The sequence below is a fragment of the Primulina eburnea genome, chromosome 18, assembly GCF_022965805.1.
Source record: "Primulina eburnea isolate SZY01 chromosome 18, ASM2296580v1, whole genome shotgun sequence".
NCBI lineage: Eukaryota > Viridiplantae > Streptophyta > Magnoliopsida > Lamiales > Gesneriaceae > Primulina > Primulina eburnea.
Window position 1 is genome coordinate 11,828,760 of NC_133118.1, and position 22,988 is coordinate 11,851,747.

The window sequence follows — 22,988 nt, forward strand, 5'->3', positions numbered from 1 at the left end:
ACACCTTCTGCCCGAACGTGATGCCATGGAACATTGGCGCTCGGGCGGTCACTTTCTACCGCTCGGGCGCCACTAGTTCTGCCCGAAATTGGTGAAATTTATATTCTTTATCCAATCTGGTCTCGTAGTGGCCCGTTTACAATTATATCTATTTAATTCACTAATCTTATAGCAAATTATGATACTCAAATCCTCGGGCATTACAATTAGCCATGTGTGCGAACCATGCAAGATATATATAGTGTGAGGCTTATTTCCTTCTCATTTCAGCTGAAAACCACCGGGAAACTCCAGAGCAATTCCTCAAGCTTTAATCATTTTAGAACTTTGATTTTACAAGATTTACACATCCAAACTTTGATACAAGTGGAGATTCTTGTTCCTCTCATCAAAGTCTTTAAGAGGATGTAAGTATCTTTGAATTCCAACATGATTCAGATCTTATGTGTTGGATAAATTAAGATGTGATTGCTATTAGATGTTCTTAAGAATATAGCCATTGTAGAAATGCAACCGGATCGAAGAACGGATGTTGTATGTAATTGTTACGATTTTTATAGCATGTTTAGAGCTAAATATGCATTTTGAGTACAATTACATGTTTGGGATGATAATTATGAGTTGAGATTTATGAATTGTTGATATATGTTGAGAGATAGATTGACCGGTATCGAGAAATTACGTCGTTATGCCGTTGAATTATACTGAGGTCAAGTATTGAATGGGATGTGTGTTGATTGAGATTAGGGATTCATAGATTATGTATCAACATTTCCATTTCAGATTTGATATTGACATATTCGCCTTCGAGACTGCGACTCCGACACAGATTGTGCAAGGAAGGTATAAATCATGTTTGTTTGGGAAGCCACAACTCAAATAAGATATTATTTGAGTTTCCCAACCAAAATCACATACTAGTATTATTGTATATATGGTAACCTGTTTATGACTTGTTTATAGAATTATATTCAAATCTTGTTACATGATTATGCTTTGATTATAGAATTGTTTTCAAGCATGTAATATTATTGTAATATTCAGATATGAATATGAGCATGCTTTGTTACAGGTTGATAGTCATTGAATTTAAGATAGGAGAGTCGTTGACAGCCATTGTCAACTATCTAGATGTTCGGTGTATCTCAGCTTAGGAGCAGCCTTGACTCCTATTGCAGTCGTTGATACAGCTCAGACCGAAGTCTAGGAATAAGACGTACAGTCACCCCGAGTGGGAGGGTAGGTGACAGCCATTGACGTCTTATTCACACCGGGATCCCTAGAGTTCTAGTCGAGTCGAGTCCAGACATGGTTTGATTCGCATTGCATTGCATGTGCATATGATGTTATTTATGATAGCATGTTTCATGTTTAATTGATTATATGCATGTATACATGTTTATACTGGGATTTGTTCTCACCGGAGTTTCTTGCTGTTGTTATGTCTGTATGTGTGCATAACAACAGGTGGGGCAGGATCTGGGTCACGCAGAGGATGAGAGATGGCCATAGCGTGGTGATCTCGGGCTTAGCAGAAGGACTAGTAGTTGTACCTTTGGCATGTACTGTATTTAATTACTAGTTTGTTGAGTATGGATGGACAAGACATGTTGTACGTTATGTTTGTACATTATGTTTGTAATTTAAATAAAGAATTTATGTTTGTTTATATACATTAGATTTAATGTTGAAAAGCGAAAATTTGACCCACTTTTATATTAACGATCCATTGAATCCCAAAGAAAAAGTTAGAGCCCGGGTCCCCACAAAAACCATGGACTAAATTTAATTATCTCAAACATATTTGAGACTAATTAAACATTACTTGAATTTACCCAAGTCCCACTAGTTAAATAATTAATTTAAATTGAGCTCTACAAGACTCAATATAATTTAATTAATTCAACACTTGAATTAATTTAATTATTTGGACTCTACTAGGTCCACTAGTGTTTAATTAATTCAACACTTGAATTAATTTAATTTAGTCCATAATAATGTTTATGAAAATCACAATTTTCAAATACATTATTCACTTGGCAAACTTTTAATTTAGGAACACATTCATAAATTAAAATTTATATTTCTCTCATAGAAGTCATACTTCTATTTTTCTTTACGCTTATAAACTCATTTATAAGCCGTTCAACACATTGAACTAATTTCTCCTTTATAGAAGTCATACTTCTAATTTTCTTTACGCTTATAAACTCCTTTATAAGCCGTTCAACACATTGAACTATTTTTACTTCTCAACGGGATCTAGAAAGCCAGCACTTGTGTGGCCCTCAATGGTTCATTGATACAACTAGCCGTGGGTTCACATCTCCATGAGATTCGGACTAAACATGTCCTTATATGAGCATACCCCAATTGCTCCATTCTTACTTATCAACCCCATGATAACAAGAACGTCAGAACTCAAGTCTGATAGTACCCAACCAACCATGTTAAACGCCTAGCAACATCGCTTACATGATTCCCTAGGTATCAAATGATAGTGCCTGCAAGAACCATTCAATTATGGTTAGCGTACAGTACGGTCCCTTCAACTCATATATCCCGACCGATTCGACAACCATTTGTTTATCGAGAGTTGTCAATGAATCGATACTATGTGTCATGTCATAGTTGCATCGATGGAGTAATCTATGAAACCCCTTTCATAATTACCACCATACTCTGGCCAGAGATTTCAACCTACATACACATGATAACACATAGGATATCCATACCCGAAGGTAAGCGGTGAATCCCCGACTACAATGCATCGACTCCTATATGTTTCGACATGACACCCAACCTTGCCACCTGATGACCCCATAAGAGTCAGTAAACAATTCAAAGTGAAATGCTAGCACATAGAGTCTCAATGTTGTCCCGGGTCATAAGGACTAATGATGTACAACCATAAACTAGGACGTTTCCACTCGATAAGTGAGAACCACTTGGAAAGTCCTTTTATGGAGGGTTGTTCAGTGCACTCAACAAGGAGCACTGTGTGGACCCGGACGCTAATCATGTTATTAATCATTATTGGGACTAATTAATCAATTATAAAACAGGGTCTAAATTTTTTTTTTTTAAAATACAAAGCGGAAACGTAATGTAATTTACTCAAATTACATATTAAACATGAACATACAAATCTTGTGTTATCTACAAGAATTCAACTAGGTTCAACTACATATCAGTGCTGAATCCTATGTTGCTTCGAAGCCCGGATCTCCACGCTATCTAATCTTCTCTCATCCTCTTCTTGACCCTGATCCAGCCCCACCTGTTGTCATGCACACATACAAAACAAGACAACAGCCGGATAACTCCGGTGAGATATGAATATCCCAGTATAAACAATGTAAACATGCAGTCATATAAAAACATATACGAAAGCATATAAGGATTATTCATAACATGTCTCAAATCAGAACATAAATCCATATCAAACATTCAATAATCATGAATGATATAAAACTGTAAATCAACATGTCATATCAGACTCAACTCAACCGACGCGTCGTCTCAGACTCGACTCCACTGACGCGTGGTCTCAGACTCGACTCAACTCTAACCTAGGGATCCCGATGTCTGGATATAGGTAATCATATCGAATCTCAGTCGATAGGAATGAATCAATCCCTAAACGGCATCGATATAATTCATATATCAGTGTCTGGGCGAATCAGCCGCAGAATTGACGAATCAGTCAAGAATTTGGCGAATCAGCCAATAACCAGACGAATCAGCCTGTAATTAAGCGAATCAGCTTAAGTTTAGATGAATCAGTCAATCACCAGACGAATCAGCCTGTGACTAGGCGAATCAGCCTATAATAAGACGAATCAGTCCCTAACCCGACGAATCAGCCGGTGACTAGGCGAATCAGCCTATGACTCAACGACTCAGTAATCAATACATACAATCAGTATCTAAGCAAATCAATCAATGACTAGCGAATCAGCAGTCATTACATGCAGTGGCTATAAATCAATAGACTAAACATATCAATGCAATAAAATAAAGTATGTGATTTTGGGAAACTCGAGTCAAACCTCACTCGAGTTGTGCAATCCCAACTCAACATTAATTTATACCTTTCTTTCTGATACTCTGATTCTGTCGAAGTCTCGAACTCAAATCTGTCAATACTCAATCTGAAAAGAACAATATCGAGGAGTATAAGATCAATACACCACTCGAATTAAATCTGTTCTGCTCAATACTTAACCTAATTCAATATCGATGGCATAACGGTATAATATCAATATACCCAACAATACCATATCAATCAGATATTAATTCTAATATCTCTTACTCGATATCAGTCAATCTTGATATCATTTCTAGTCAATCTCATTCTTAAAATCATAACAAGTTCATATTCAGTCCGTTTCTTAATCTGACTTCGATTCTATGATGTCGACTATATCAAGAACAACATATATGAGTTCCATTCAATTCTGACAATATCATAATTTCAAAGCATGTAAAAACGTAGAAAAACTTACGTCCAGTTGTAGCCTACGTTGCTAGGAACTCGATACTGAAGTCAGATTCAAAATCAGACGGACGGATTTCTCGCAAAAGGCGTAAGGATTTTCTGTGCCAAAGCTTCGACCCTTTCTCTGAATTTTGATGAATCATTCTGAAGGATTTCGTACATATATATACTCGTGCATGCAAGCTAAGAGGTGTCACCATTTTTCGCACAACACGTCGCACCGCGGGTGCGGTAGGTGTAAGACCGCGGGTGCGCTTATGCTTCGAAAATCTTTTCTATTCTGAAATTGTATGACCGCGGGTCCGGTACCTGTCGAGACCGCTGGTGCGGTACTGCACCGCGGGTGCGGTAATGCTAACACCGCGGGTGCGGTGACCCTTCGGAAAACTGACCAAATTTCTGTCCATGCACCGCGGGTGCGGTACATGCAAGGGCGCGGGTGCAGTGTTGCTTCGGCAACACACTCTGAAATTCAACACCAATGGCCACACATTGTCTTAAATCGTGTCTCAATTGGCCCTTTCATAATTACGTTAAATTATACGTCAATAATCCTTGATTAACAGTGATTAATTCTTGGGCATTACAAGCATCTATCTGCATGTTCGGACATCACAATGTCCCCTACCAATGAAACATGGTACTCACATCGCAGATACTAGTCTCGGACTCGAGCGGCCTATATCCTTCTTAGTGGCGGCTGAATCGACTTGGAACCGTTTAGAATATACAGTATTACAAATATGAGTTTCATGATACTCATCATATGAGCATCTCATATTCTTTTTATATTTGTATATTCAAGGACTTTATCTATGCAACTAGCATGGGTATACAGATAAAGATTTGCCAATTTAATAATTTCAAATATTACTAAAATAAAGATTGCTTATACATAGAGTTTCATTGTGAACACTCGGCCAACACTTGGCTCGACGGGCACCTACTCCAACAATCTCCCACTTGTACTAGAGCCAACTACCTATATGCTTCAAACACATTGATTCGCGATGCATCTCGAATAATGGTCCAGGTAAAGCCTTAGCTAGTGGATCAACAACATTGTCTGCGGAGCCGACTGTGTCAATCGACACTTCTCCTTTTTCCCACAATCTCTCCGAGGATGTGGTACTTTCTCAATATATGTTTGGACTTCTGATGAGACCTTGGCTCCTTTGCTTGAGCTAAAGCTCCCGTGTTGTCACACAACACTGGGATAGGAGCAACTCAATTAGGAATGACGTCCAACTCTTGGACAAAATTCCTTATCCAAACAGCCTCCCCTGCTGCATCTGATGCAGCAATGTATTCGGCCTCTGTGCTGGAATCTGCAGTATTGTCTTGCTTGGAACTCTTCCAAGAGACAGCAACACCATTGAGCATGAATACAAACCCAGAGGTTGACTTCGAGTCATCGATATCGCTTTGGAAGCTAGAGTCGATATAGCCTTCCAATTTTAGTTCTCCACCCATAGACCAAGAACAATTTATTGGTCCTTCTCAACTACTTGATGATGTCTTTCACAGCTTTCCAGTGTGGAAGACCAGGGTTCGATTGATATCTACTCACTACACTTAGTGCGGAAACCACATCAGGACGTGTAGATATCATCTCATACATGATGCTACCAATCGTAGGTGCATTAGAAATGCGTGTCATCGCCACTATCTCCGCATCAGTCTTGGGAGACAGACTTGGATAGGGACACGCCATGACACATTGGTAGATGTCCTCTCTTGGACTCACCCATCGAGAACCGCTTCACGATGGTATCAATGTATGTGGACTGGGTGAGATCAAGCAATCTTTTCGATCTATCTCTATAGATCTGTATCCCAATACAAAAGATGCTTCACCCAAGTCCTGCATCGAGAACTTACTCGCTAACCATATCTTAGTCGATTGCAACATTCCTACATCATTCCCAATGAGTAGAATGTCATCAACATACAACACCAGGAATGTCACAGCACTCCCACTGACCTTCTTATACACACAGTGTTCCTCAGGATTCTTAGCAAAACCAAACTCTTTGATTGTACTATCGAATCTGAGGTTACAACTCCCAGATGCCTGCTTTAGACCATAAATAGATCTCTGAAGTTTGCATACCATATGCTCACTTCTGATAGATGTAAACCTTTCAGGTTGAGACATGTAAATCACTTTCTTAAAATCCCCATTAAGAAACGCTGTCTTGACATCCATCTGCCATATCTCATAGTCATACTATGCAGCTATGGCTAGCAATATCCTTAAAGAATTGAATATTGCAACTGGTGAAAAGGTTTCCTCAAAGTCAACTCCTTGTCTTTGAGTATATCCTTTTGCCACCAATCGCGCCTTGAAGGTCAATACCTTCCCATCCGCCCCAAGTCCCTATGGGAACCGTTCCCTCAGGTGGATCTATAAGATCCCACACTTGGTTTGAATGCATGGAATTCATCTCAGATTCCATAGCTTCAAGCCATTTGGATGAATCGGCATCAGATAACGCTTCCTTGAAGGTCCTGGGATCACATCCATGGTTAGGCTCATCATGGCCCTCTTCAAGAAGCAGACCATACCTCATAATTATAAAGGCCCTCTAACTCATCGCTTGAAAATTGGCGGAAAATTAAAATTTTTCTTTTTAAAGGAACTTAAATGGCCTTATTCATAAAATCAACTGATAAATCTAGTTCAATGTTTAAAATAAAGCAGCGGAAGAAAATAAAGTTTGCCAACGATTTCAATTTAAAAATATCCACGACTGATAAAAATTGTTTGCGGAATAAAATAACAACTGCTGCACTGAGGTTCTCGGGTGCCACTACTGCCGACCCAAGCTGGCTCACTGGTCCCCGCCCTCGGCCCTGGGCTCATCAGCACCTAAAACAATCAAGTCTAGTGAGCCTAAAGACTCAGCATGCATATATCGCATGTAACGAGTAAAATCTGAAGTAAATATGCATGTGATAAAATTTCATGTCATGAGGCATGCTGAAAATACTCTGTACTCATGCTGAAAATAAATTGTACTGAGCAATTATAATACGTGCATAACTGAACTGATAATCACAGTAAAAATGTATGCTCCTTGGAGCCTGTACTGAAATAACTGGTAAAATTTTCTATTGAGATTATGTTTTATGCCTGTGGCCACTGCACTAAGCTGAAACTGATCGGTAACTGGCTACCGGGGAGGCTGAAACTGAACTGAGCTGGCCGGTCACTGGTGACCGGGTGGTACCATACTGAACTGATCGGTCACTGGCGACCGTATAAAATAACACTCCCACATAGTGAATGAACCACAAGCCATATCGCATAAATCTCAAAAATATCATTTTCTGTTTTCATGCACGTAATATAATTTAACTGGCTTAATGAAAAATCCTGTAATTTACCAACTGGATTGGATTGGATCGTCTCCCAGGCTCGCTGCAACCTAACTGTGCTATGAAAAATATGCAAATGCTAAACCTTGACCAACTATGCAATTTAGTTCAAAGGATGCGACTATGACGCCTAATGACTTCGTATTTAATCATGAATCCGAGCCAATCTGAACCGACACTGAACCGACGTATAGTCATGATTAAAATATGATAAAAATCATAAAATAATGCTCCTAAAATGATAGGGTCGAAATCTAGGTGGAATGGAGGCCAAAACATGAAACGCTCTTTCGAGAGTCAATTTGGCACATCGCACCGTAAATTCTCGTACGACCTCAAAAATGATCCGAATGACAAACGGTCAAAAACATGACCTTCCTAACTCAATGAGGCACTGTCCAGTCCAAGGCCATGGGCTAAAAGCCAACCAAGAACTCAAATGACGCCTCTGAACAGCAGCATACTTGCTGTCAAAAAATACAGCAGCTGCACAAGTGTGGTGTCTTGCTTTGATCGATATCTTGCGTCGTTCCAGTGGCCATTTTATTGACCATGGGACGATCTAGACATCTAGGGGCATGGTATGAACCGTGGCTATGGGCCATAGGCCAACCAAGATCCATACCAAGCAACAAAACCGAAATGCATATGCTGAAATTTGAAGGGGGCCGAAGGGACATGGGGGCTGTTGTGATGTTTTTATTAAAAACCGATGATCCATGGACCAAGCCACCAAAAGGGCGACTTAGTCACGTCTTAAACGTGCTATGGGAGTGATCCAACCATGGCTAAGAGCCCTTGGGGCAGCCAAGGTCAGATCCTTCCTCCATGACAACAAACTGAATTTTTTTTCGAACAAGATTCTGCACTAATGGGGAGGTTGCTGTCATGTGCTCGTTCCAGCATGTATGGAACTGAAACCCACGATCTATCATGGCCCTAACATGTCCTAGTACATGTCTATATGTAGCCTCGAGCCCCTGGAACGATCCATCCCTGAAATCAAAAGGAACATACCCAAACGTGAAGCATGAAAGTCGATAAAATCTGTGCAGAATTTTCTTTCTTGTTTTGCTGAAAATTTCGGTTTTTGAAATGATAAAATCTGATCATGTACTGAAAAATAATTAATAATATGACTTGATTGAGGTTTGAAAGAGATCTAGACATTCCTGGTTTCGTTTCGAAAGAAAACGAACGAAACGACGACGACGCAGCATGGAGGAGGTGGAGCGCTTCTCTTGTTCTTTCTAGTTCTCGATTTTTCTCCCTTTCTCCCTAGCTATTACTCACGTTTTTTCTACTGAAAAGGGGTCTGATTTCGGTGGGGAGGGAGTGTGATGGAGTGGTTATGAGGGGTGAGGAGGATGGTGCAAGATATAAGGATCATATCAAGACCAAGTCTTCATGCATTTGAATTTTGAATTTGAATTGCTATCAAATGATCTCTTGGGTGATTCTAGAGTATAGTGGCCGATTTTATCATGCCAATCAAGGGTTAGGATAGTGGTATAGTATTAATTAATTAAGGTGGAAAAATAGCTAAAAGAATTAGCATGCTAAAAGGTGGCAAAGAATTGGTCAAGGGTGAGTTGTCAAGGAATTGTTTGATATCAAGTCTACTTGGGTGCTTCTAGAATGATGGTGGCCGATTTTAGCTTGCTAAAGTAGACTAGGATGAGCTCATTAATTAATTAAATTGTGCTCCCAAAAATCCTAAAATTATCCTAAAATTTGCATGCAAAGAAAAGGTCAAAGTTGATGAGTTGGAAATGAATGGGCTATAAACTTACGGGTGGCCGAAATTTATAATAAAAATGAAGGGGAGAAGTTGATTATCTAATAAATTAATAACCTTTAAAAGCCTCACTAATCTTTTAATTCATTTAGTGAACTAATCCCTTAATTAAGAACTTAAATGAACTAATTTTTCTACTCGCCTCAAATAATTAAAATATATCCTCAAACCTCCTTTTTAACTTAAATTAACTTAAAAATCCTGGAATATTTCTCAAATCTTAAATTCTATCTCAAAACTCCAACTCCGGTCCGGCCTCACTGAAATAACTGAAATGCTAGAAAAATCAAACTACTGAACTGAAATAATAAAATAATTAACTTCAACCAAATGCATTTAAAATAATCATGCAATGAAGTCAATTAAATTTAAAAATCTAGAATTATGCATGGCTTATACGTCTACTGATTTATGAGTTCTACAATCCTTCCCCCCTTAAAAGAAATTTCGTCCTCGAAATTAGAACTCACCGAATAACTCGGGGTAACGCTCCCTCATCTCTGACTCAGATTCCCATGTAGCTTCCTCCTCTGAATGGTTGAGCCATTTGACTTTGACTCGCTTAACCAGCTTGTTCCGAAGCTTCTTCTCTTGTCTGTCTAGGATCTGCATGGGTCTCTCCTCATAAGATAAGTTCGGAGTAAGCTGCAACGGCTCAAAATTCAGCACATGCGAAGGGTTCGCCATGTACTTTCTCAGCAAGGAGACGTGAAAGACATTGTGTACTCCGGCCAGATTCGGCGGAAGAGCCACACGATACGCTAGCGTCCCTACTCTGTCAAGGATCTCAAACGGTCCAATGAATCTCGGACTGAGCTTCCCTTTCTTCCCAAATCTCATGACACCCTTCATAGGTGCCACTTTCACGAAGACATGATCGCCCACTACAAACTCTAAGTCTCTCCTCCGCTGATCGGCATAACTCTTATGTCGGCTCTGAGCAGTCCTCATCCTATCACGGATCTTGACTACTACATCTGTCTGCTGAACAATCTCTGGACCCAACTCTGCTCTCTCTCCTACTTCATCCCAATGAACAGGAGATCTACACTTGCGGCCATACAGTGCTTCATACGGAGCCATACCTATAGACGACTGGAAACTGTTGTTATAGGTGAACTCTACCAATGGTAAGTTCGACTCCCAACTCCCTGAGAAATCAATGACGCAAGCGCGAAGAAGATCCTCCAAAATCTGAATAACTCTTTCCGACTGTCCATCTGTCTGCGGATGGAAAGCTGTGCTAAACAGCAACTTCGTACCCAAAGTCGAATGCAAAGTCTTCCAAAATGAGGAAGTGAATTTGGGATCTCTGTCGGATACGATCGAAACTGGAACACCATGAAGTCGGACTATCTCCCGGTTATACAGCTCTGCATACTGAACCATGGTGAAAGTCGTCTTAATAGGCAAGAAGTGCGCTGATTTGGTAAGACGATCTACAATCACCCAAATGGCATTCGATCCTCTGGCTGACCTCGGCAATCCGGTCACAAAATCCATGGTAATATTCTCCCACTTCCACTCAGGAATAGGAAGAGGCTTGAGCAAACCTGCTGGTCTCTGAAGCTCGGCCTTCACTAACTGGTAAGTCAGGCACTCGGATACAAAACGCCTGATGTCCTTCTTCATCCCTGGCCACCAATACAATAGCTGCAGATCTTTGTACATCTTCGTACTCCCAAGGTGAATGGAGTACGGGGACGTATGGGCCTCCGATAAGATGTCTGCTCGGATAGAATCACTGCTAGGAACCCATATCCTATCTCGGTATCTCACAATACCGTCGCTGACTGAATACAAAACACTGCCCTTGGATTCATCTATCTTCTTCCACTGTGCCAACTGCTCATCTGCGGCCTCACCACTGCGAATACGGTCCAAAAGAGAAGACTGAATGGTCAAGGTAGATAGACGAGAAACTCTACCTCGAGGATAAGTCTCAAGATCGAACCTCTGCATCTCAATCTGAAGAGGTTTCTGCATCGTCAAATGAGCCATCACTACGACTTTTCTGCTCAAGGCATCCGCAACTACATTAGCTTTACCCAGGTGGTAGCTAATGTCACAATCGTAGTCTTTCACAAGCTCCAACCAACGCCTCTGACGCATGTTCAGTTCCTTCTGCGTAAAGAAATACTTGAGGCTCTTGTGGTCGGTAAAGATCTGGCATTTCTCTCCATACAGATAGTGCCTCCAAATCTTCAAAGCAAAAACTACTGCGGCCAACTCTAGATCATGGGTGGGGTAGTTCTTCTCGTGGATTTTCAGCTGTCGAGAAGCATATGCTATCACTCTCCCATGCTGCATCAATACTGCGCCAAGACCGAGCTTCGAAGCATCGGTATAGAGGACAAACTCGCCGGGTCCTGAAGGTGTGGCCAAAACTGGTGCTGAAATAAGAGCTTGCTTCAAAGTATCGAAGCTCTTCTGGCACTCATCGCTCCACACAAACTTCACATTCTTCTTTGTCAGTGCTGTGAGTGGAACGGCAATGGAGGAGAATCCTTGAATGAACTTCCTGTAATATCCTGCCAGCCCAAGAAAACTGCGGATCTCGAATGCATTCTGAGGCACAACCCAATCTTTGACTGCTGTAACTTTTGCGGGGTCTACCTCGATACCACTGCTGGAAACAATGTGGCCCAAGAACGCCACCTTCTCTAACCAGAATTCGCACTTACTGAACTTTGCGAATAGTTTGTGTTTCTGCAATGTCTGCAACACTGTGGTCAGATGCCTGCTGTGCTCCTCCCGACTCTTGGAGTAGACGAGAATGTCATCTATGAACACTATCACAAACTGTTCGAGGTATGGCTGAAATACGCGATTCATGAGATCCATGAAGATCGCTGGCGCATTCGTCAGACCGAACGGCATCACAAGGAACTCGTAGTGGGCATAACGAGTCCAAAAAGCTGTCTTCGAGACATCAGCATCTCTCACTCTCAACTGATGATAATTAGAACGCAGATCAATCTTGGAGAAAATCGAAGCTCCCTGCAACTGCTCAAACAGATCCTCAATCCTCGGCAATGGGTATTTGTTCTTAACTGTAACCATGTTCAACTCTCGATAGTTAATGCAAAGCCTCATCGAACCATCCTTCTTCTTAACAAACAAGACTGGCGCGCCCCATGGTGAAAAGCTCGGGCGAATGAACTCCTTGTCCAGAAGTTCTTGAATCTGCTTCTTAAGCTCTTCCATCTCTGTCGGCGCTAATCGGTACGACGCTTTGGATATCGGAGCCGTACCTGGCATCAGCTCAATGGAAAACTCCACCTCTCTCTCAGGTGGCATACCAGAGACGTCCTCGGGAAAAAACGTCTAAGAAATCTCTGACGATCGGAACATCTGAGGCGGACTGGCTGGGTTCCTCGGGGATAGCCAAAAAGGTCGCTAGAAATGCTCGACACCCTCTATGCATGAGTTTCCTAGCCTGAACATATGGAATAATGCGCGGTAACGAAAAGTACCTGTCCGGCTCAAATAAAAACTGCTCCATTCCAAGCGGTCGGACAAGAACAGATCTCCGCTGGAAGTCTATCAATACTCTGTTCTTCAGTAGCCAGTCCATCCCTAGGATGATGTCAAATTCCGGCATCGGTAGCACAATCAGATCTGCATATACAAGCTTACCGTGCAGCTCAAGGTCTATATCTCGGATAACATTGGTGGCTGCCATCTCCTCGCCTGACGGCAACACTACTGAAAAGGCTATGTCTAGCCTAATGGTCTTGATCTTCAGAAAGTTTGCAAAGACCTCTGATATAAACAAGTGAGTGGCCCCTGAATCTATCAAGGCCTTGGTAGCTTTGCCGGCTATGAAAATTCTTCCTGAAAGTTCGGAATACTAAGAAGAACCCAACGATCACAAGAGCTAAGCTTATAGACATGCAAAGGTCAAAGTTCTTCTAACTAAGTCTGAAAAATAATACTAAGTAGAGCATGCAACCCTATTGAAATTCTAAGTTCAAATCTAAATCCCGATTCCCAAAATACGGAAATTCAGTGATAATTTAAAGCTTAAAGGTACCTGTCAACAACATGGTCTCAGGGTTGGTTTCTGCGGCATGGAGAGCAAAAACTCTGCCCTGAGGAGGCAGATTCCTCTGAGGGCACTGCAGCAACATGTGGTCTGTACTGCCACACTTAAAACACTTTCCTGAGCCAGCCATACATGCTCCAGGATGGCGACGAGAGCACCTCGGACAGAATGGGTGCTCCTGAGTCCTCGGGGCTGGGCGTATCCCGCAGATCCTGCTCTGCGGCTAGGGCCTTGGAGACGAAAATCTCATAAGTAGCAGGGTCAGATACCCTAACATCCGGGCGCAAGATCGGCCGTAAACCCACCATGAAGTGCATCAGCTTGGCTCTGGCATCATTCGCTATCAGGGGCACAAAGTGACAGCCCCTCTCGAACTTACGGATAAACTCCGTAACCGTCATATCTCCTTGCCTCAGACTCATAAACTCGGTGGTCAGCCTGGTGCGAACCTCCTCAGCAAAATACTTGGAGTAGAAAACCTCCGTAAAGCGGGTCCAAGAAAGTGTAGCCAAGTCAAGGCTACCGAAGCTCCTTCCCACCATAAGCGGGCGTATCCAGTGAACAGATAGGTGGCGCATCGGACTCGGTCTGCGTCTCCCAGCTCCATAAACTCGAAGATGACCTCGAGGGATTTGATCCATCCCTCGGCAACCGTGGGGTCAGAAGTCCCAGAAAACTCCTTCGGACGCATTTCATAAATCGCTCGTAAACATCCTCGGGCCCTGTCGGCCTAGTCACCACAGCATTGTTCCCCGCAAACTGTGCGAAGAACTGTGTCATCCCAGCTAGCATCTGGGCACTCATGTCCGGTGTGGGCGGTGGAGGAGGAGGAGGAGGAGGTGGAGGTGTCTGCCTCTCTTGTCTCTGGTCGTCATCGTCCTCGCGGCGGTGCTCGCCACCACCTCTCGGGCGTCCTACTTGACGTCTAGGGGGCATACTGTTCCATACATAACCCGTACGTAACTAACATGCATAATTCCATAATTTATTATAACTGAACACTAAAATACTGAAAATCTGGAAGCATGCTGACAAAATAATTCATGCTTTAAATAAAATGCTGAACAAAATGCTGAATTGTAAAACTTACAGACCGAAGACGTGGCTTCGTGAGCTTCTCGCGGTCAGTAGTAGTGTACCCTATATAGAACCACCGCTCTGATACCAATTGTAAAGGCCCTCTAACTCATCGCTTGAAAATTTGCGGAAAATTAAAATTTTTCTTTTTAAAGGAACTTAAATGGCCTTATTCATAAAATCCACTGATAAATCCAGTTCAATGTTTAAAATAAAGCAGCGGAAGAAAATAAAGTTTGCCAACGATTTCAATTTAAAAATATCCACGACTGATAAAAATTGTTTGCGGAATAAAATAACAACTGCTGCACTGAGGTCCTCGGGTGCCACTACTGCCGACCCAAGCTAGCTCACTGGTCCCCGCCCTCGGCCCTGGGCTCATCAGTACCTACAACAATCAAGTCTAGTGAGCCTAAAGACTCAGTATGCATATATCGCAGGTAACGAGTAAAATCTGAAGTAAAATATGCATGTGATAAAATTTCATGTCATGAGGCATGCTGAAAATACTCTTTACTCATGCTGAAAATAAACTGTACTGAGCAATTATAATACGTGCATAACTGAACTGATAATCACAGTAAAAATGTTTGCTCCTTGGAGCCTGTACTGAAATAACTGGTAAAATTTTTTGTTGAGATTATGTTTTACGCCTGTTGTTAGAGTAGGTGCCCGTAAAGCCAAGTGTTGGCCGAGTGTTCACAATGAAACTCTATGTATAAGCAATCTTTATTTTAGTAATATTTGATATTATTATTTTGGCACATCTTTATCTGTATACCCATGCTAGTTGCATAGATAAAGCCCTTGAATATCCAAATGGTAGAAAGAATATGAGATGCTCATATGATGAGTATCATGAAACTCATATTTGTAACACTGTATATTCTAAACGGTTCCTAGTCGATTCAGCCGCCACTAAGAAGGATATAGGCCGCTAGAGTTCGAGACTAGTATCTGCGATGTGAGTACCATGTTTCATTGGTAGAGGACATTGTGATGTCCGAACATGCAGATAGGTGCTCCTTGTAGAGTGCACTGAACAACCCTCCATAAAAGGACTTTCCAAGTGGTTCTCACTTATCGAGTGGAAATGTCCTAGTTTATGGTTGTACAGAATTAGTCCTTATGACCCGGGACAACATTGAGACTCTATGTGCTAGAATTATACTTTGACTTGTTTACCGACTCTCATGGGGTCATCAGATGGCAAGGTTGGGTGTTCTGTCGAAACACATAGGAGTCGATGCATTGTAGTCGAGGATTCACCGCTTACCTTCGGGTATGGATATCCTATGTGTTATCATGTGTTAGTAGGTTGAAATCTATGGCCAGAGTATGGGGGTAATTATGTGTGGCGCTCCAAACCTCGCCACGTAATCATGCAACATGTGACGTCATATGCATAAAATTTTTCTTTTCGACGACGTAATAATATAATGCATATACGACAAAATAGTGCAATCACCACACTATCTACGTCAGTGTAGCAGAAACAGTATAATAAATACACACATACAACTAAAATAAGACAATAAGATATACGGTCTCTATCTACTATCAACTACAGGACTGTTTGACTAGACACACCTAGTCCTTCACCACTATCATGTCTCACGCATAGTCCTGTAACCTGCCCAACAGAAACAGCCCTCAAAGGGTGAGCATATACAACAATCATCATCGTAATACATAAAAGTTATATTAACAACAACATATGATATAACTGAAATGATAACAGAAATACCCCCTTTGCCGTTTCTGGACAATCAGCCATCAACAACCTCAACAACATCACACTGCAACAACAACATCGACGATACGTCGCACCCCAACTCCGGCGACAGCAATATCGTCGAACGAACAACAACATCGACGATACGTCGCACCCCAACACCGGCGACAGCAATAGCGTCGAACGAATAACAACATCAACGATACGTCGCACCCCAACACCGGCGACAGCAATATCGTTGAACGAACAACATCAACGTGACAACATCAACGAGAAGTCTCCCAACAACGATAGTCAACAATATCAACAATAATAAACAACAACAAATATAATATCAAATCACCCAATTCCGGTGATTTATCATCGTTCAACGCAATAGTATTCATCAATACTAAACAATAACAACATATGCTCGTACGTCAACACGTACCTGATAATCGAGTATATCTACTTCTTTGATCCTGAGGCTTGTGATGTATCTAAATAATTCAACAATAATTATCAGATCATCGTCATCATGTCAACACAGTTATAACAGCCTCAATATATAACATCAAATAGCCCAACAACAATTATTTCAACAAAATATAAAACTCGATTATAAATTCTTATATTTCAACAATTTAATATTCTGGTGTATTTAATTCACAATACTACCATCAAATACACCCTCATTAATTGAACATCAAATAATAGGCTATTTTACAACATCCGTCAAATTACGAAAACTTTATATCAACGTGTAGCCTATACTTCGTAGACTCCGAATATACAATCAGATTTAATAACAACTAACAAACAACTCTCCAATCTCAATTCAACGATTAAAATCCCTAATTAAAACAAATTAGGAATAATTCAAAACAACAACACAATAATCTTCTCTACTTCGTTAAAATCATACACTATTCAACAATCTTCAATATATGTATGATTTCACAATTTATCAGATTTATTCCAGAAATCGACGAATTTCAAACATCACCAAAACTATATAATTTATACCTCAAATCGAAGACCTCATGTCAACGATTCCAGAACTGAAGTCGGTTCGTCGATTGGATGAACCGATAAGTCACAAGATCAAAAAGAAAATCAAAATCCTTATCTCCTCTTTTCTCTCTCACCTCTCTGTAAAATCACTGTCAAAAGAAAGAAATTCATTCATTCTCGAACAAATTTTTCAAATTTATCCTTATTTTATTTATTTTTTTTAAAAAAATTATATTATATTATATTAATAAACTAATAAAATATAATATAATATATAATATTTAACATGTTAACACCGGTACACCCCTTTGGACCACTCAAACGATCACATTTTCCCAAACTCAAAACATGAAACTTCTATATCTTTGAGTTTTCTACGTTATATCCAAATTTCAAATCATTTGGACTTTATATGACCAAGATATGTCATATTTTCCTCTTTAAAAATCATTAATTATTTAGTAATCTCACACTACTAAATCAACAACTTGTGATATTACTTCACGCATTACATTTCTACCCCCCTTAAATAATTTTGACCCCGAAATTAATCAACAACAGTAATAAAATGCATAAATAGCAGATACGTCATACCATCAGAATAAGTAGGGGTAGAGCTTCCTCATATGCCGCTCTGTCTCCCAAGTGGCCTCTTCGACACCTCTATGCTCCCACTGAACCTTCACCATCGATATAAGCTTACAACGAAGCTTCCGTTCAGATCGATCCAAAATACAAACTGGTCTCTCAACATAAGACACATCAGGATCTAACTGAACCTCAGAAATATCCAACACATGTGAAGGGTCAGACTCATACTTCCGTAACATCGACACATGGAATACATCATGAATACCAGATAAAGATGGAGGTAGAGCCAATCGATAAGCCAAAGTGCCTATCCGCTGCAATATCTCATACGGACCAACATACCTCGGTGCCAACTTTCCTTTCATACCAAATCGCACTGTGCCACGAAAAGGAGAAACTTTCAAAAATACTCGATCGCCCTGCTGAAACTCTAAGGGTCTCCGTCTTTTATTTGCATAGGCGGCTTGTCTATCTTGAGCTGCTTTCAATCGTTGTTGTATCACCTTTACTTTCTGTTCCATCTCATGAATCATGTCAGGACCGGTAACTGCAGCTCGATCAACGTCATCCCAGTATAATGGAGATCTACAACGTCTCCCATACAATGCCTCAAATGGAGCCATCTGAATACTACTCTGATAACTGTTGTTATATGCAAACTCTACCAATGGAATAGATGACTGCCAAACAGCTTTAAAATCCATAACATAAGCACGCAACATATCCTCCAGCGTCTGAATAGTACGCTCAGTCTGACCATCTGTTTGGGATGATAAGCCGTACTCAATCTCAACTCTGTCCCCATCGCAGTCTGCAATCCTTCCCAAAAATGAGAAGTAAATCGAGGATCTCTATCAGATATAATAGACACTGGAATCCCATGCAGTCGTACAATCTCTCGTATATACAACTGTGCCATCGTCAAGTACGTACTACTCATGCTATAGGGTATAAAATGTGCAACTTTCGTCAATCGATCAACAATCACCCAAATAGCATCAATAGTTCCAGTACTTCTTGGCAAATGAGTAACAAAATCCATCGATATGTGCTCCCATTTCCAAGTCGGTACTTCTAAACTCCTCAACTCACCTCCTGGCCTTCTCCTCTCAGCTTTGATCTGTTGACAATTGAGACATCGACGTACAAAATCAATCACATCACGTTTCATTCCCTTCCACCAAAACTGAGAGCGTAGATCCTTATACATATTCTTGCCACCAGGGTGGATAGAATATCAACTACAATGTGCACGCCGCAACAGACCCTGACGCAACTCAGATATATCAGGAACTACCCATCTATCATTCATCCTCAAACTGCCATCATCAGCCACTCTAAAACGAGTATCTTGTTTCTGAGAAACTAACTCCCTCCATCGCTGAACTCTCTCGTCTGTCATCTGTGCATCACGAATACAACCATATATATCAGGTTCAGCTAATAAGGTAGATACCTGGATAGGAGTCGTCGAGATATCAAAATCATATCCCAAGGAACAACAAGACATCATCATAGCTGATAAACGACTCACATCCTCTGCAGTACAACTAACTTTACGACTCAGTTCATCAGCTGTAAGATTGGCTCGACCAGGATGATATTCAATCTCATAATCATAATCTTTCAACAGATCTAACCATCGTCTCTGTCTCATATTCAACTCTGTCTGAGTAAACAAAAATCTCAAACTCTTATGATCAGTATAAATCGTAAACGAGGTACCATATAGATAGTGTCGCCATATCTTCAAGGCAAAGATAATGGCTGCCAACTCCAAGTCGTGTACAGGGTACCTTGTTTCGTGTGGTTTCAGCTGTCTCGAGGCATATGCTACAACTTGTCGATCCTGCATCAAAACACATCCCAAACCATGTAATGATGCATCAGTATAAACAACAAACCTCTCATTTTCTGTAGGGATTGATAACACCGGTGCAGTCGTCAGTCGGTGCTTCAATTCCTGAAAACTCCTCTCACATGCTTCAGACCACTGAAATCGCACACCTTTCTGAGTCAACTGTGTCAAAGGTCTAGCAATCTTTGAAAATCCCTCGATAAATCGACGATAATAACGTGCTAAACCCAAGAAACTACGGATCTCTGGTACAGATGTAGGTGCAGACCACTGTAACACGGCTTCGACCTTCGTTGGATCAACAGAAATCCCATCTCTCGATAGAACATGACCCAAGAAGACTACTCGATCCAACCAAAACTCACATTTACTGAGTTTGGCATACAACTGTTTATCTCGCAACACCTGTAACACTGAACGCAAATGCCCAACATGCTCAGCCTCACTCCTGGAATATATCAATATATCATCAATAAACACAATAACAAATCGATCGAGATAAGGCTGAAATACCCTATTCATCAAACTCATGAACACAGCTGGAGCATTCGTCAACCCAAACGGCATAACCAAAAACTCGTAATGCCCATATCTGGTCCTGAATGCAGTCTTCTGAATATCCTCCTCTCTAACTCGTATATGATGATATCCTGACCTCAAATCAATCTTCGAATATACTGAGGTTCCCTGTAACTGATCAAACAAATCATCAATACGAGGGAGGGGATATTTATTCTTAATCGTTACCTTATTCAGCTGTCGATAGTCAATACAAAGCCGCATCATTCCATCTTTCTTTCTTACAAATAGTACTGGTGCACCCCAAGGTGATCCACTAGGGCGAATGTATCCCTTGTCCAGCATGTCCTGCAACTGGGCTTTCAACTCTCTCAACTCTGCTGGTGCCATTCTCTAAGGAGTACGAGAAATAGGGGAAGTACCTGGCATCAACTCAATCCCAAACTCCACCTCACGGGCTGGTGGGAAGCCTGGAATCTCATCAGGAAATACATCGGCAAACTCAGCAACTATAGGTATCTCCTCTATTCTCACCTCCTTCTTCTTCTCTGTCACATCTACAGCATAAATAAGATAACCCTCATGCCCATGCTCCAATAACTGAGACATCCGAATAGCAGATACCAACGGAACACGGGGACAAGAACCCTTCCCATAAAATGTCCAACGCTCTTTCTCATCTGTATAAAAATATACTACCCGCTGATAACAATCAACAGTCACACAATATCTCCTCAGCACATTAATTCCCATAATACAATAAAAATCAGTCATCTCTAGAATAATTATATCAAATCTCAGCTCATAGCCCTCATAAGAAATAATATCATCTGATATCATAGATACAACTGATATATCAACTCCAGAAGGTGTCGAAACAGAAAGAGGCATAGACAATGGAGACGAGCGCATATGATGCTCAACCACAAACCTCTTCGATATAAATGTATGCGAGACACCAGTGTCAATAAGAATATAAGCAGGATAAGAACATAAATAACACTTACCCGCTATCATCTCCTCTCGTGCCTCCTCAGCTTGCTCTCGTGTCAAAGCATACACCTGTGCCTGAGGCGGACCAGCTCCCTGCGTACGTGGCTGTCCTCCAAAAGGTCGCGGTGTAAACTGCTCAGGCTGTCGTCCTCCTCTCTCTGAGGATCTACCTCTAGCACTCCTAGGCTCTCGCTGTCCCTCACGACTAGGACACTGTCTCGCCAGATGACCAACACCGCCACACTCAAAACAGGTGATCTCGGTCTGTGTACACTCTCTGATCAGATGAGGTCCCCCACAACGATAACATCTCACTGCTCTGGACTCTCCTCTCTGCCCCTGAACAGACTGAGAACTGCCCCCACGACTCTCAACACGTTGTGAATCAAATCGGCGCTTCCCAGATGAGGATGAAGAAGATGAACCCTTCTGATATTTAAAAGAATGTCCCTGTGGTCGCAATGACTCCCTAGTCGGCTCTGATAATCGTCCCTGAGCCCCATACTCCTGCATCACCAACTCAGCCATCTCTGCCCTCGTCACTGCACCCTCAAATGATATCGGGTTATTTGATTGCACACGATCAAATAACTCTAGCTTCAACCCTCTCAAGAAATGCCTCATCTTAGCATGAACATTTGTAGCAACATGTGGTACATATTTCAATAATGCAGAATACCGAGACTCATATTCAGCAATAGACATACTGCCCTGTCTCAAATCCTTGAAATCTCTCTCTTTCTTTTGTCTGGCTGCTATAGAAAAATATTTATCAAGAAAACGAGATCAGAACACATCCCAATCAATAGTACGGCCCTGAGCTCTCAATCTGGCCTCAGTCGTCTGCCACCACAATAGTACATTCCTCGAAAGCTGAAATGTAGCCAATCGTAACCAAGCAGACCTAGCACACGGAGCGGTCACAAATATCTGCTCTATCCTCTCAATCCACTCCTCGGCTCGCCCACCAATCTCAGAGCTATCAAATCTCGGCGGAAGATAACTGCTGAACTGTGCCAAAGTCAACTCACCAGGTAATAAAGGCTGATCTGCAGGTGCCTGTCCCATAGGAGGAGGTGGCAATGGATTCATCTGTCCAAACCCACTGTCAACCTCATCTGTTTCTTCGTGTGGATGTACATGTTCTCTAGCTGCCATCACTGGAAATCAAATTGTTAATCATAACATTTAACAATTACAATCCAGTATTCATCGTCACACCTTTCGCACGAAAGCACACGCAACTAAAGAACAATCAATCATATCAAGAAATCATCAAGACCATCTCAAATGCACAGACACACGCAAATAATATCGTCATCCAACTCCCTCATCACAAACCCATCTCCTAACCATCCCAGTCATCTAACATATGCTCTGATACCACCAAATTTGGCGCTCCAAACCTCGCCACGTAATCATGCAACATGTGACGTCATATGCATAAAATTTTTCTTTTCGACGACGTAATAATATAATGCATATACGACAAAA

The 22,988-nt window shown here is 41.3% G+C and overlaps 2 protein-coding genes across 2 annotated transcripts; both read right to left on the reverse strand.

The window, feature by feature from the left end:
* Positions 1-18,129: 18,129 nt before the first annotated feature.
* Positions 18,130-20,891, reverse strand: LOC140819110 (uncharacterized). Its single transcript, XM_073179121.1, has 4 exons — positions 20,730-20,891; positions 19,850-19,973; positions 19,391-19,789; positions 18,130-18,935 (listed from the first exon to the last, which is right to left on the reverse strand). The coding sequence occupies exons 1-4, from the start codon at positions 20,889-20,891 to the stop codon at positions 18,130-18,132; spliced, it is 1,491 nt and encodes a 496-aa protein (XP_073035222.1).
* Positions 20,892-20,894: 3 nt separating this feature from the next.
* LOC140819111 (uncharacterized) lies at positions 20,895-22,652 on the reverse strand. Its single transcript, XM_073179122.1, has 2 exons — positions 22,307-22,652; positions 20,895-22,249 (listed from the first exon to the last, which is right to left on the reverse strand). The coding sequence occupies exons 1-2, from the start codon at positions 22,650-22,652 to the stop codon at positions 20,895-20,897; spliced, it is 1,701 nt and encodes a 566-aa protein (XP_073035223.1).
* Between the last annotated feature and the right edge of the window lie 336 nt (positions 22,653-22,988).